At 38.2% G+C, this 14251-nt stretch overlaps 1 protein-coding gene across 1 annotated transcript in view; it reads right to left on the bottom strand.

Moving 5' to 3' along the window:
- Positions 1-13969, bottom strand: part of SKA2 (spindle and kinetochore associated complex subunit 2) — a 31113-nt gene extending 17144 nt beyond the window's left edge. The window contains 2 exon segments of the mRNA XM_059998209.1: positions 13808-13871; positions 13874-13969. Coding sequence (XP_059854192.1) covers positions 13808-13871; positions 13874-13943 — 134 coding nt within the window. The 5' untranslated portion in view covers positions 13944-13969.
- Between the last annotated feature and the right edge of the window lie 282 nt (positions 13970-14251).

The following is a 14251-nucleotide window of genomic DNA, read 5'->3' as shown; positions in this document are numbered from 1 at the left end:
AAGGCATCCGCAGATGAAGCTTCGCTCGCCCACCGCACACCTCCTACTGTGCTCACCTACTGTGCAGCCTGGTTCCTAACAGGGGGTTGGGGACCCCTGATCTAGAATACCCATGCTCTATTAAGAACTAGCAGTGGCTTCAAGAATTCCCTAAGGTTACTAACACTCTCATCAAATAGGCAGTTTTTCTACCTCTGGTAGGATATGTGGTTTCAAATTAAAACACTGAACAAACTTATTTTCAGGGATACTCCGGCTGTTAACATAATTTGCAACCCCATTAACCAAAGAACTACAAATATGTGCCACACAGACCAAAATTGGAAGGCTTAAAGGGTCATAAATTACACAAAAAAAGCTACATTAATACAGGAGTAGCAGTCCGAAAAACTCCGATTTATTTAAACTGGGTCCTAGCGTGAGACCTTGATCTGCAGTAAACTTCTAAGAGAGAAAAAGCAGAAAACTGCCATAGGCTGTAAAATACTTGTGCGTACACAGAGAAACGTTGGGAAGGATATATATCAGGGTGTTAAAAGTGGTTTATTTCTGAATGTGATATAATCTACAAATTATTCTTAATTTGGGGGAATTCTACATCTTTTACTAGATCTTAAAGCATGTACTGCCTTGAATTTGTCAGGGAAACAACCACCATCCTTTGAGTTTACTGTGAAAGGCAAAACATGATTTCCTCAGGGAAGGTCTCCTGTTCATAGCCCACAGCTGAGAAGATTTTCTGACCTTTCTGTCAACTTAAGCTCTGGACTAAAGATTCCTTCTTGAAAATTTGGAGCCTTAATGGAAAAAGTATAAACCAACAAAAACTGTTAAAAGTAGTTCTCAGATCCAATGAGAAGCAGTATACAGATATTTTTATTATACAAAAAGTAAACCAAGGATTCTACTTTGGAAGGTAGAGTGAGGAAGAAAAAATGGCTCTCAGAAGTTAAAATGCTTCTGAAGTCAGAAGCTGTCACTATTGAACAGAATTTCAGAAAGAGATAAACTAAAGCTTCCATCACTAATAATTTCTCTCATCATTGGCCTAAATTTGATTGGAAAACTTTGCAATTAATAAAATTCTATCTTTATAAACAAAAACTTCTAGAGTAGAAATTGAAGAAAAGAGTCAGCCTTTGTTTTTAAAAATTTTCCAATAATCAGTATCTGATTTGCATCTCTAACAACAAGGAGTTGCTATGAGCCAGAAAAACAAATCTAGAAGTTCTCTATTTAAAAAGTGTTTATAATGTTTTCCAAAAATGGAGGCATTTCATTTGTCATATATACTTGTTCTATTAGCTGCCATGATTAAGCATATCAGTAATTACTATATATGTATGTGTGTATATATAAAGAATTTCCTGTTGGCATAATTCCCACATTAAAATATGCTCAAGAATTATCTTTTTCTTTATATAAAAAAGTACACTAACCTGTATGACATGTGGATGGAAAGTAGGGGGAGGGGATGGGGTAGAACAAATCAAATAAAGCAAAGGCTCTACACATTGAAGACCTGATTTGTTTTAATTATTGAAGTAGACCACAATTCTGTAGCTTTATGTATAATTCAAGGCCTGTATAACATGCTAAAGCATAATTTTAAATAAAAGTTTTTAAAACTTATTAAGTTACCACAAAATTCTTAGGATTATGGGATTTGTTGCTCCAGGGTTACCTTAAAATAGAATCTCTATTCTAGGAACCCTTGTTTATGGAACAGATATTCTTAAGCCTATGTTTTTGTGTTTTTTAATTAATTTATTTATTTTTGGCTGTGTTGGGTCTTCGTTGCGCGTGGGCTTTCTCTAGCTGCGGTGAGCGGGGGCTACTCTTCGTTGTGGTGCACGGGTGTCTCATTGCGGTGGCTTCTCTTGTTTTGGAGCACCGGCTCTAGGCGCAGCAGGCTTCAGTAGCTGTGGCACACAGGCTAAGTAGTTGTGCCTCACGAGCTCTAGAGCGCAGGCTCAGTAGTTGTGGCACACGGGCTTAGTTGCTCTGCGGCATGTGGGATCTTCCAGGACCAGGGCTCGAACCCATGTGCCCTGCATTGGCAGGTGGATTCTTAACACTGTGCCACCAGGGAAGTCCCAAGCCTATATATTTTTGTTTGTTTGTTTGTTTGCAGTATGCCGGCCTCTCACTGTTGTGGCCTCTCTCGTTGCGGAGCACAGGCTCCGGACACACAGGCTCAGCGGCCATGGCTCACAGACCCAGCCGCTCCGCGGCATGTGGGATCCTCCTGACCAGGGAACGAACCCGTGTCCCCTGCATCGGCAGGCGGACTCTCAACCACTGCGCCACCAGGGAAGCCCAATGTTTTTTAACTTGATATTTTAGTTCTGCTTAAATTTATCTAGTATAATCCCACAGTCCATTTAACAATGTCTCCTCTTCAAGAGAGTGGTTTCAGCTATGGCTTCACGTAATACCTGGGGGTCCACAACGTACTAAAATCACCAATAGTACCAAAAAGAAGTGGTTCCTTCCCTTAAGTATTTATATTTTAATAAGATACCAGGGGCTTCCCTGGTGGTCCAGTGGTTAACACTCTGCGCTCCCAGTGCAGGGGCCCATGTTCAATCCCTGGCCAGGGAACTAGATCCCACATTGCACAACTACAAGATCCCACATGCCACAACTAAAACCCCGCGTTCTGCAACTAAGACCCAGCACAGCTAAATGAATGAATGAATGAATGAATAAATAAATAAATAAATAAATGATACCAAAGAGTGTGCTTCCAATCAATGGCATGATGGAGCCAGCTAAATTTTTAGGAATTTTTGCAAGCCAATTGTTAAACACAGCCATCACTAAAAATTAAGTTATTAAATTTACAACTAAATAAATTATTAAAAACAAATATATACACAAAAACCATAACTTCCTAGTTATTTTACTATATTTTACTCTTATCTATGCTCTTGAGGTCTATCATATCTATACAGTAGAAATATATCACATGCTACTACTGCATGTCTTTCCAACTCCATTTTCAGTGACATCATGCTGATAGCTTAAACTCGGCTAGGATGGAAATATATACACCAGGGAAACTGGCAAATGCTAAAATTCAGGACTTCCCACTTTCCCACCACAGCTGCACTTATATGTATACCACTGCTTTCAAAAGGTTTTTTAAAAAATTTCCATCCCCCCTTTAAGTAATATACCCACACTTCTATTTGGAAAATATTTCAGAGAACAAATAGAATTTTAAACAGATTTTAAAAGACAGGGGGTACAGGGAATAGGGAGTTATTGTTTAACATGTGGAGTTTCCGTTTGGAAAGATGAAGTTCTGGGGATGGATGGTGGTGATGGTTGCACAATGATGAGAATGTACTTAACACTGCTGAGTTCTTTACATTTTAAATGCCTAAAATGGTAAATTTTATGTGTATTTAACCACAATTTTAAAACTTTTTTAAAAGAGGAAAAACAGTTTGAGAGTAGAATGTTATCCTCCTTGAAGAACTGAACAGAACATTTTGTGATAAAACCTAGGGGAAGTATTTACTTATTAGCGAAGTCAGTGGGCTGTGGATTAAGCAGGGGACAAAAAAGGAAAAAGGGTGCCAATGCAATGTTGAGAAAGAGAAAAACAATGAAGATTCTCTGATCTGAACCCCTCATTTTATAAATGAAGAAATAGTCTAAGTGACTTCCCTCTAGTTCTATTTTCATTACTCTGTTTTTATGTAGTTAGACCAAAGTTATACATGACATTAAATCCAATAAGAATCACATAGATGGGGGAAAAATGTAAAGACTTTACCTAATATTAAATTTAAACAGTTTTTTTTAAGTTTTAAATCTAATATCTCTGCAGTTAGTCCATTAAAAAATTCTCTCTGAATATAACCTGGTAGTCTGGTACAGAAGAAAAGAAAATAAGAGGATTGAGATATGTGGCAGAAGTTCTAGTTCTGGTCTCACTAACCAGCTATGTGGCCTCCAGTACCTTCCCTCTGAGTCTCTCCTATTAAATGAGAGAGATGGAAATCTAGTCCCTTTCAACACTAAACTTCTATTATATCATTATACCACAAATAAACCAAAGTTTAATTTGTCAAAATGTTAAAATTAATGAAAGTGTTTCTTTTTCCTAATATATAAAAACTTGGGGCTTCCCTGGTGGTGCAGTGGTTAAGAATCCACCTGCCAATCCAGGGGACACGGGTTGGAGGCCTGGTCTGGGAATATCTCACATGCCTCAGAGCAACTAAGCCCGTGCGCCACAACTACTGAGCCTGCACTCTAGAGCCTGCGAGCCACAACTACTGAAGCCCGCATGCCACAACTACTGAAGCCCGCATGCCACAACTACTGAAGCTGCGTGCCTCGAGCCCGTGCTCTGCAACAAGAGAAGCCACCGCAATGAGAAGCCTGTGCACAACAAAGAGTAGCTAGCCCCCACTGGCCGCAGCTAGAGAAAGCCCGCGCACAGCAACGAAGACCCAATGCAGCCAAAAATAAATTTAAAAAAAAAAATTTGACCTTTGAGTTTCAGATTTTAATGTATGTATTGAAAAGTAGCTTCTACTATTTGTTTTCTTCCTAAACAAAGATGACTGTTGCTTCAGTTTCAGCTGCATCATTTCTGCAACCTGCCCATTGTTCTTCCCAAACACCAAAACCCTATAAGCAATATTGCACTACTCAGAACTATTTACACAGCAGAGACAATATCGATAGGGTTCTAGGATCTGGTGATAAACAGGAAAATTTCTAGTTACACGGTAGGAAATTTACTGACCAATTATGACAGTCTCCAAAACTCATTAGTGTCTGATTAATGGAACAAAATGATATTGCTAAACTTCATTCACATTGGAGGCCTTGTAAACAATGAGGTTGCTGTTTAATTAGTTTTAGCTACCTGTCTTATTTTTAGGCATATTAGAATATTTAAAATAAAACTAGTGAATTTTTTAAAGCCCAAGGCATTCATATTCACAGTTTTTCTCTAAATCAGTAATAAAAATAAATGGGAAAAGTTTTATATCAATCCTAAGAGTGGTAAATGAAATATGCAATTTAGCTGGGAAAAGTCCATGGAAATCAATGTTAAAGCCCCAAAGACCACCAAATTACATTCTGCCAATTGGACATCCTTGGAAGAAGACTGGGATTGTAAGGATGATACTGTACAAATGGGAAAAAAATACTTCAGGAAATAATTTAGAGTTTTAGAGAGCATGCCACATATTTCACAAACACAACATTCCGTCATACTAGTTTTTATTATGATAAGCTTAAGGCTTTAGATAAAAGGCACACTGTATGACATACCACTCAAGTATTTGGCAGCAAGGAGAAAAGAACATAATTGCAGTACAGTTTAAAAAAACATTTCCTCTTTACAAAAACCCATAGATTCCCACTGCCACAAAAATGCTCCCTTTCAAAAGGACCAGCTCCAAACACATCGTCTTCTGAGAGAGCCTGTCTCAACATCAAAACACAGGGAAATGAAGGGGGAAAATACGGCAGCCTTGCCTCTGATGAGAGGAGTTGGTAGAGGTATGTTCTGGACTCAGTGGCTAGGCTTAGAAATACATTTTCCATAGAAACATTGTTTTAACGGCAAATTAGGTATCTTAACACTCCTAGATCTAGGTTAGCTGTATTATCAACCAAAGAAACTACTTAAAGCACCCCTTTCCTTACATTCCCATCTCTCCAATACAGGTTTAGAAACACCTTTATCTATTCTCATTTTATTTTTTTCATGGATAAAGTTTACCAAGTCATGTCTTATATTACAATCATTTGTTTGCATGGTAGTGTCACCATTTGATTTCAAGTTTCTTGCTGGCAAGAGACTTGTCTTTTCACTTCTATATCCCTGGTTTTTAATATGCAGTGAAAAAAGGGAATAGATTAAAGAACATTTATTCATTTGAAAGAACAGCCTGGGAATCCAACAACATTCTAAAGCCTGTTTTAATAAATATTTCAAGCTCTTAACCAGTTGAGCGCCACCTCTAATGTCTACACAGTCAAAATTGGTTTTTTGTATATTTCTGCCAGAGAGTTGACTATTATCCACTCTCTTCCAGAGAGAACAAACACATGTCTATGCTTGTCTGAAACAGATAAGCAGCAATATGCACAAGCACCCAGTTACAGACATGTTATTTCAGGCAAATAACAACATCAAAGCAGAAGACAGTGTGAAGTTTCAGGTTCATCAGTTCCTAATCTGCAGACTTTTATGTAACAATTAAGAGAGTAGTACACATGAGCCTGACTTTATCAGTTAAAGTAGTCTACTTAACTTTTTTTAAGCTTTCAGGATCTTAGGTTATTTATGTTAACTGTGCTATGGACACATAATAGACTACAGGGATAGATTTTGATTTTCATAATATATAGAATGAACCTGGTTTAGAAAAAATAAAAATATACCTACAAAAGAATCTAGAATAGGGACTTCCCTGGTGGCACAGTGGTTAAGAATCCACCTGCCAACACAGGGGACAAAGGGTTCGATCCCTGGTCCAGGAAGATCCCACATGCTGCAGAGCAACTAAGCCCGTGCGCCACAACTACTGAGCCTGCGCTCTAGAGCCCACGAGCCACAACTACTGAGCCCGTGTGCCACAACTACTGAAGCCCACACACCTAGAGCCCGTGCTCCACAAGAGAAGCAACCGCCACGAGAAGCCCGCGCACCGCAACGAAGAGTAGCCCCCGCTTGCCACAACTAGAGAAAGCCCACACGCATCAACATAGACCCAACGCAGCCAAAACTAAATAAATAAATAATAAATACATTTTTAAAAAAAGAATCTAGACTATACAACGTAGTCTTTTTTTTTTAATTAATTAAAAATTTTATTTTTGGCTGCTTTGGGTCTTCATCGTTGGGGCTGTGTTGCTGAGTGGGGGCTTCTCTTCATTGCAGTGCACAGGCTTCTCATTGCAGTGGCTTCTCTTGTTGCGGAGCACGGGCTCTAGGCGTGCAGGCTTCAGTAGTTGTGGCACGCGGGCTCAGTAGTTGTGGCTTGCGGGCTCTAGAGCGCAGGCTCTGTAGTTGTGGCACACAGGCTTAGTTGCTCCATGGCATGTGGGATCTTCCCGGACCAGGGATCGAACTCTTTGTCTCCTGCGTTGGCAGGTGGATTCTTAACCACTGTGCCACCAGGGAAGTCCTCCTTTTCATTATTTTTTTTTTTAAAGACTTCTCTGTTATTTATGGTATCCTATGCCTTATAAATAGAGCAATAAAGAGTGTAGAACACAGAAATCAATATATAATTTTATCAGAAGGCATTAAATTTCCCTATATTTTATCCAAAACCTTAACTGGGTGTTTATATGTAATATGTTTATATTTTATCCAAAACCTTAACTGGGTGTTTATATTCTGAACACAGAAATCAATATATAATTTTATCAGAAGTCATTAAATTTCCCTATATTTTATCCAAAACCTTAACTGGGTGTTTATAAGATTTTTTTTTTAATTAAGGAACATAGGTTCATAATTACTACAGAACATGAATATTTACAATAATTTTAAATGTTTAGAATGTAATAAAGGAAGTGTGGTGGAGGTTTTCAACTTAATAGCTAGAATTGATTTTACTAGTTCTTCATCTCAACCCCCCTGCCCCCCATCTCAAAACTGTACTGACAACTTGCGGTTTCCCCCACTTGTGCAACACCTCTGTACTTTCACACGCACTGTTTCCTTTGCCTGGAAAGTTTTCTGTTTCCTTCACTGGCTAATCCCTACTCATCCTTCCAGTCTCAGATTACCTCTCACCTCTAACAAGAATCCTTCCCCAGGTTAGGTGCCTCTTTCCAATGTGCCCCCACAACAACTGACATTTACTTATCCCATCATGGCATCTGTCTCAATGTATTTAGCCATGTCTCCCAGATAAGTTCCTTAATATCTCTAGCCTCTGGTACCAGCCTGCCCTAGTAACACTTACCAAAAGAAAGTATGAAGTACTATCATCTAAAATTGGAGAAATTACAGAGAGGAGAGGAGGAATTAATAAGAACTACTACAACTCTCACATCTCCTAACAAAAATAAATTGTTCTGAAAAGCTAAATTTATTTTACAGTCACTAATCACTACATGAAAATCTTAAGTGAAAACTGAGATTATTTCCTCATTTATAAAATGAGAACAAAAACAATGAATTAAAGAATCAAGAATTGACTTATTTAGGACTTCCCTGGTGGTGCAGTGGTTAAGAATCCGCCTGCCAATGCAGGGGACACAGGTTCAAGCCCTGGTCCAGGAAGATCCCACATACCGCGGAGCAACTAAGCCCGTGTGCCACAACTACTGAGCCAGGGAACAACAACTACTGAAGCCCGTGCCCCCAGAGCCCGTGCTCCACAACAAGAGAAGCCACTGCAATGAGAAGCCTGTGCACCACAATGAAGAGTAGCCCCAGCTTGCTGCAACTAGAGAAAGCCCGCATGCAGCAACGAAGACCCAACACAGCCAAAAATTAATTAATTAATTTAAAAAAATCACACTAAGCAGGTTATAAAAAAAAGTAAGTAAGACCTATAAACTGAAAACTGCAAAACACTGTTGAGAGAAATTTTAAAAGACCTAATTAATGGAGAGATAATGTTCACGTATCAGAAGGCTCAATATTGTTAAGATAGCGATTCTCCCCAAATTGTTCTTTAGATTCAACATAATCCCAGTACACCTCTTTTTTTTTATAGAAATTGACAGAAAAATTATGTGGAAATGTAAATTAATTTAAAAGTTTTAGAAAACAAGAGCAATGGGTGAAGCCTTATACTAGATGATTTCAAGGCTTCCTAACAAAACTTAACTCAAAATGGACTGAGATCTAAATGTAAAAACTAAAACTATAAATCTTCTAGAAGAAAACATTTGTGACCTCGAGTTAAGCAAAGAATTCTTAGATAGAACACAGAAGGCATAAACCATAGAAGAATAAAATGTATAAACTGGACTCCATCAAAAAATTTTAAGGGAGAAGGCAAATAGATAAAATCAAAGGACTCTTGTAATAATAAAAAGACAGACAACTCAATTTGAAAATAGGCAAAAGATTTTAACAGATATTCACTAAAGAAGATATACCAACTTCAAATAAGCACATGAAAAGATGTTCAATACCATTAGCCATTAAGGAAATGCAAATTGAAACTATAATGAGATACCACTACACACCTACTAGAATGGCTAAAATGAAGAAGACTGACAATAGTACCAAGTGTTGGTGAGGACTTAGAGAAACTGGAACCCTAATACAGAGCTTTGAAAAAGATTTTAGCAGTTTCTTTTAAGATCAATCATACTTTTATCATGCTGCCCAAGAGAAATGAAAACATTATGTCCACATAAAAACTTGTATTATAATGTTTAGAACAACTATTCATAATAGGCAAAATCTTCAATTAACGATTCCATAATCTGGTGAAAGGATAAACAATTTGTGACATTCTAGACAATGGAATACTACTCGTCAATAAAAATGGTCCAACTCCTAATACATGCAACAACATGGGTAAATCTTAAAAGCATTATGCTAAGTGCAAGAAGCCAGACACGAAAGACTAGAAGGTTTGTGTATATGATTTCATTTTTACGAACTTCTAGGAAAGGCAAAACTAGAGGTCTGTGGCTGCCAGGGAGTTTGGGAGGTTTACTGCAAAGGGTCATAAGGGAACTTTTTATGGTGAGGGAAATGTTCTATATCATGACTGGTGGTGGTGGTTACATGACTGTACACATTTATCAAAACTCATGAAATTGTACAACTAAAACTGTTGAGTTTTACTCTATGCAAATTATCTCAAACTGATTACAAAAAAACAAGTGATGGAGTCACATTTTATTATATCTCATAATTACAAAAAGAACATTAAGACATGCATTCTAAAGTTTTAAACTCAAGCATTTACTATACAATACACAAAATTAACACCACTTAAGATTTGAGGCAGGTTACCACAGGAAATATACAGCAAAGATTGTATTCATCACATACTAATTCATCTTCAAACTCAATTAAAGAAAACCTGAGATTTGTCAGAACCTATCCAAATCTGTAACAGAAAGCAAATGACAAAGTACTACTTGTTTAGACAAGCCATAACAACTTTAGCTATAAAATGTATCCTCTCAATGTGTTTCATAATGCATTACAGTGGTGAATTTTTAATTAGTTGAAAACATTTTTTTTTCAAATTATAACTTTCTAAAACATATACTTTGTAATAAAATTATATAGTTTTCAGCAACAAAGGTTGTGGTAAATTACTCACAGACACTGAAGAAAGATGTAAGGCAAGAACCAAAATTCTGGTGTACATTCTGCTTTCAGATGCTTTGACAATACTATTGCACTGCTAGCTGTAAAGTACAGTAGTGCAATAAAGTCAGAGCATTCGTCAGCAGTAATAGGTAGGAAAGACACACAAGAGCATCTTGCATCAGTTGAAGCTTCAGAGTGAAAAGAATACAAAGAAGGGTTGCCTCTTTGGACAGAAGACATCCAAAACCTAAGAACATTTATATCAATGTTAAAGAAAAAAAAAAGAAGACTAGGATTTAAATATCAAAGTGGTATTGGTTTTTGACGACTAACCTATGATTAATATGCAAACTGAAAACATGCATAGATGTAGAAAGGAATTTTGTAAATATGTTATAAGCTGTATAAGTTATTCACATGGGTATTGTTAATACCTCAGGACTGGTATTAACAGGTTATAATTACTACTTAAGGCAAAGTTGTGAAAATATTTCTGTCATGAGATGTGTTGGTTAGCTCCTCCATAGCAATTGACCGATTAACTGCCATATAAAACTAGCCTTTTGAGTAAGATTACCAAAGAAAATAAATGAAAAGTGAAATAATATTTCCCAATTTCTATAAACCCTATCTCTCTCGAATCTAAACTACAATATAAAAAGCACTTACCATCTTATATCAAGAGTTCACAGACTTCCAGGGAATCAATGTCTCGTAAACAGGATACCATTAGAGCTACTTAACTGAATGCTATGAAAGGGGATTTTAAAATTTCAGATAACCCCTAAAACATCTTAAATATAAGAGGAACATCTCCATTTCCTTCAAACGCAGAAAAATCAAAGAGAAAATAATAATGGGAGGAGGAGACGGCTCTGAGATTTAAGAGGTTTCCTTGGATTCAAGCCAATTAACATTCTAACCTTTTAACTGGTAAGAAACCATTGTGAAGTCAGATGTCAACACAGAAATAGAAATAGTATCATAGTATCACATTGCACTACCTTTTGTGTACAATCTCTACCTGTATCACAAAAGAAAGACACTAGCCAAATACCACTCAGTCAATAAGTGAAGGGAAAAAAGTTATAGAACAAAGATTACCCTACAATGAGTTTATTCCTCCATTAATAATGTTGACTGATGCAAAAACACTTTCCATTGTTTAAAATATCATACATTAAAGCATATATGTGGAATCGAGAAAAATGGTACCGATGAACCTGTTTGCAAGGCAGAAATAGAGACACATGTAGAGAACAAACATATGGACACCAAGGGGGGAAATGGGGGGGTGGGATAAATTGGCAGATTGGGATTGACATGTATACACTAATATGTATAAAACAGATAAGCAATAAGAAAAAAATAAATAAAATTTTAAAAAACAAATGTTTAATTTTCTGAATCAGGTTAAAACTAGAAAAATATATGAAAATTTTAAACTTAAGAGGATCAGGATATTTGTCTGATATCTTAAAAAATTAAGATAAGTACTTTCTTTTCAAAGTTAGATAATAAGTATTCTATTTCACTTATTAAATATTCAACATTGGTTCCTCAACAAATCCTTTATTCAAGTAATATAAAACCAAAACTCAGAGGATTGTACAGGAAATCATTTACCTTTGGAATCTTAGAAAATAAACCAGTTCACAGATATAACATTTTTTTCTAAAAGCACATGGCAAATCTAAAGGTGAGATGTATGGTCTTATACTACCCAGCCAGTACAAAGCAGTAATAATAAAAGTGTAATTGTTCAAATACAATTTTTAAACCCTAATGATTATGGAAAGAAACTAATAATTTGAACAGGAAAAAAAAGTTATGACTAAGTTAGTTAAAAGGAATTTAAGAAGATCTGTTTTCTTCTCTTCCTCTCATAAAAAGAATTTTTAAAAACTACCCCATCATTCAAACACCTAAAAGTTCGAGTCTGGCTACCTCATAATTTTCTAAAACCTACTTTTTTTTCAAGATGTACACGTAATTGCTTTCCCCTTAAAATAAAATGTGTTCAATCTTAAACATGTCCTGTGAGACTATTGACTCTAATGCAAACTTCAAAAAAGGCTTCATTGGTACCTCAAAATTAAAAGCCAACTTGAGAAGGAAAAAAAAAACTGTTAAAAGCAGAATTAGTATCATTTAGCATCTTACAATTAGGCAGAAATATCCATCTGGAGTGAGGAATTCATGATGGAGGAGATGGGCAAGACAATGTTAATATCTGTGCCTGTTGGTAGAATCAAATTACAATACTTAATACTGTTTTTTTGTTTTGTTTTTTGAAAGACAGTTAATGATAAGAATAACAAAACTTTGAACTAGAAGTTCATTATTTAGGGTTTGGAAAGCTGCAGGAAATTCTTCCTTCTTTGCTGCCATTTCTCACCTTCCCAATTCCCACACACACACCCCACAAAGAAAATCAAAATTCAAAACGTTAGAAGCAAATGAAAGTCAATTTTGTATATGAGAGCCACTACAATTCATTAATACATCAGAAGAAAACAGTAATAAGATATATCAAGGTCTCGCAATTTCTGGGGGTGAGGGTCTTCCAAGATCACTACACGTTGCAGATATTAAAGAGACCCAAGGTTCCGCTTGGAGAAGAGTAGCACAGGCACAAATGGTACTTAAGGAGTAACGCCAAGGAATGGCAGGGAGGAGAGGATTGTGATGGAGATTTTGGCTTTTTTACTTAATCTTGTTGTTTTTCTTTAACAAAAAAACGGACAGGAGTTCGATGATGGGTGCATTCTCCAACTTCCCCACTCTAAAGGAAGCCAGCCCAATCCAAACACTCGTAATGCGTTGGGGGTAAAGGGACTGAAGATAAAACAAGGGAACTAAGAAAAAAGCGCGGGCGATCCAGCCGGTAGTCTAGGGATGGGAGGGAGAGAATAAAGAGGACAAGTGAGGGAAGAATCCAAAGAAAAAACTAGTACGGCCCTCCAGTTTGGCGCCCTAGAGCAGGCCAAGCAGCCGCGGGAGTCCTTCCCAATTATTCGCCCCCGCCCCCTACTTTCACAATGAATGAAACTAGGCAACTCCAGAGCAGCGGAGCCTCCCACGTCCCAGCCCCCGCCCGCGCTCCAGGAAAAGAAGCTCGTGGTTGAGATTCCAAAGGCTCACACGTCTCCCCCACCGATGGGCCAAACTGGTCTAGGGGCTTCCTTGGCCGCTAGGAAGTTGTGCACGCAACTCTCGCATCCTTTCTCAGCCTGCCCTGGGCTGAATATGAACGCTTCAGCCCTAAAGGGATTTCTCTCCCCCCTTCTCTGTTTATTCCCCACCCTCCATCCCCCTTTCTCGGACTGTGAAAAACCTCTCCCCTTCTTGGGGCGTTTAGAGACCATTACAGTCAGGTCTTTTTGGTGGAAATACACAGAACGCTGTTTGCACCAGCCACAGTTCCTTGAGAGGCGAAAGGTGAGGGCGAGGAACAAGGAATTCCAAAGGCCCCGGACCCCCAGCATCTCCCGCCATTTCCTTCACGAGTTTCCCGGATGTAACCCCTTCCCCCCGCGGCGGTTAAGAGACCAGGCGGCGGCGACTCCCTTTGGTGCAGGAGGAGGAGCTCGAGTCTAGTCCAGCCTCCTCCGCCCAGGGTTTCCGGCGACTCCAAATTGCGTTCCACATTGGAGGCCATCGGGGAAGAATAAACTACCCAGTAGATCTCCTTCATTTTACACTCACCATCAGTTCCAGCTTATCGACCTCCGCCTCCATGTTGAATAGTTGACATTCCTCAGACCGCGGCGGCGCTTAAGCCGCAAACCGTACTAGCACTGAGGGTCCCTATTGGACAGCTGTCATTCAACGTCTCGCGCTCATTGGTTCCGCCGCTTCACCGGCGCCCGCCCATTGGCGACTGGGAAACGCCCCTCCGCATGAAACACCTTTTCCTGTTGGGCAAGGACACAAAACGCCGCAGGAGGATTGGCTCCTGTACCCTTT

This window comes from Delphinus delphis, chromosome 19 (genome assembly GCF_949987515.2).
Source record: "Delphinus delphis chromosome 19, mDelDel1.2, whole genome shotgun sequence".
Classification (NCBI taxonomy): domain Eukaryota; kingdom Metazoa; phylum Chordata; class Mammalia; order Artiodactyla; family Delphinidae; genus Delphinus; species Delphinus delphis.
The sequence above is the reverse complement of the archived record's forward strand: the minus strand, read 5'-3'. Positions and strand labels throughout refer to the sequence as shown.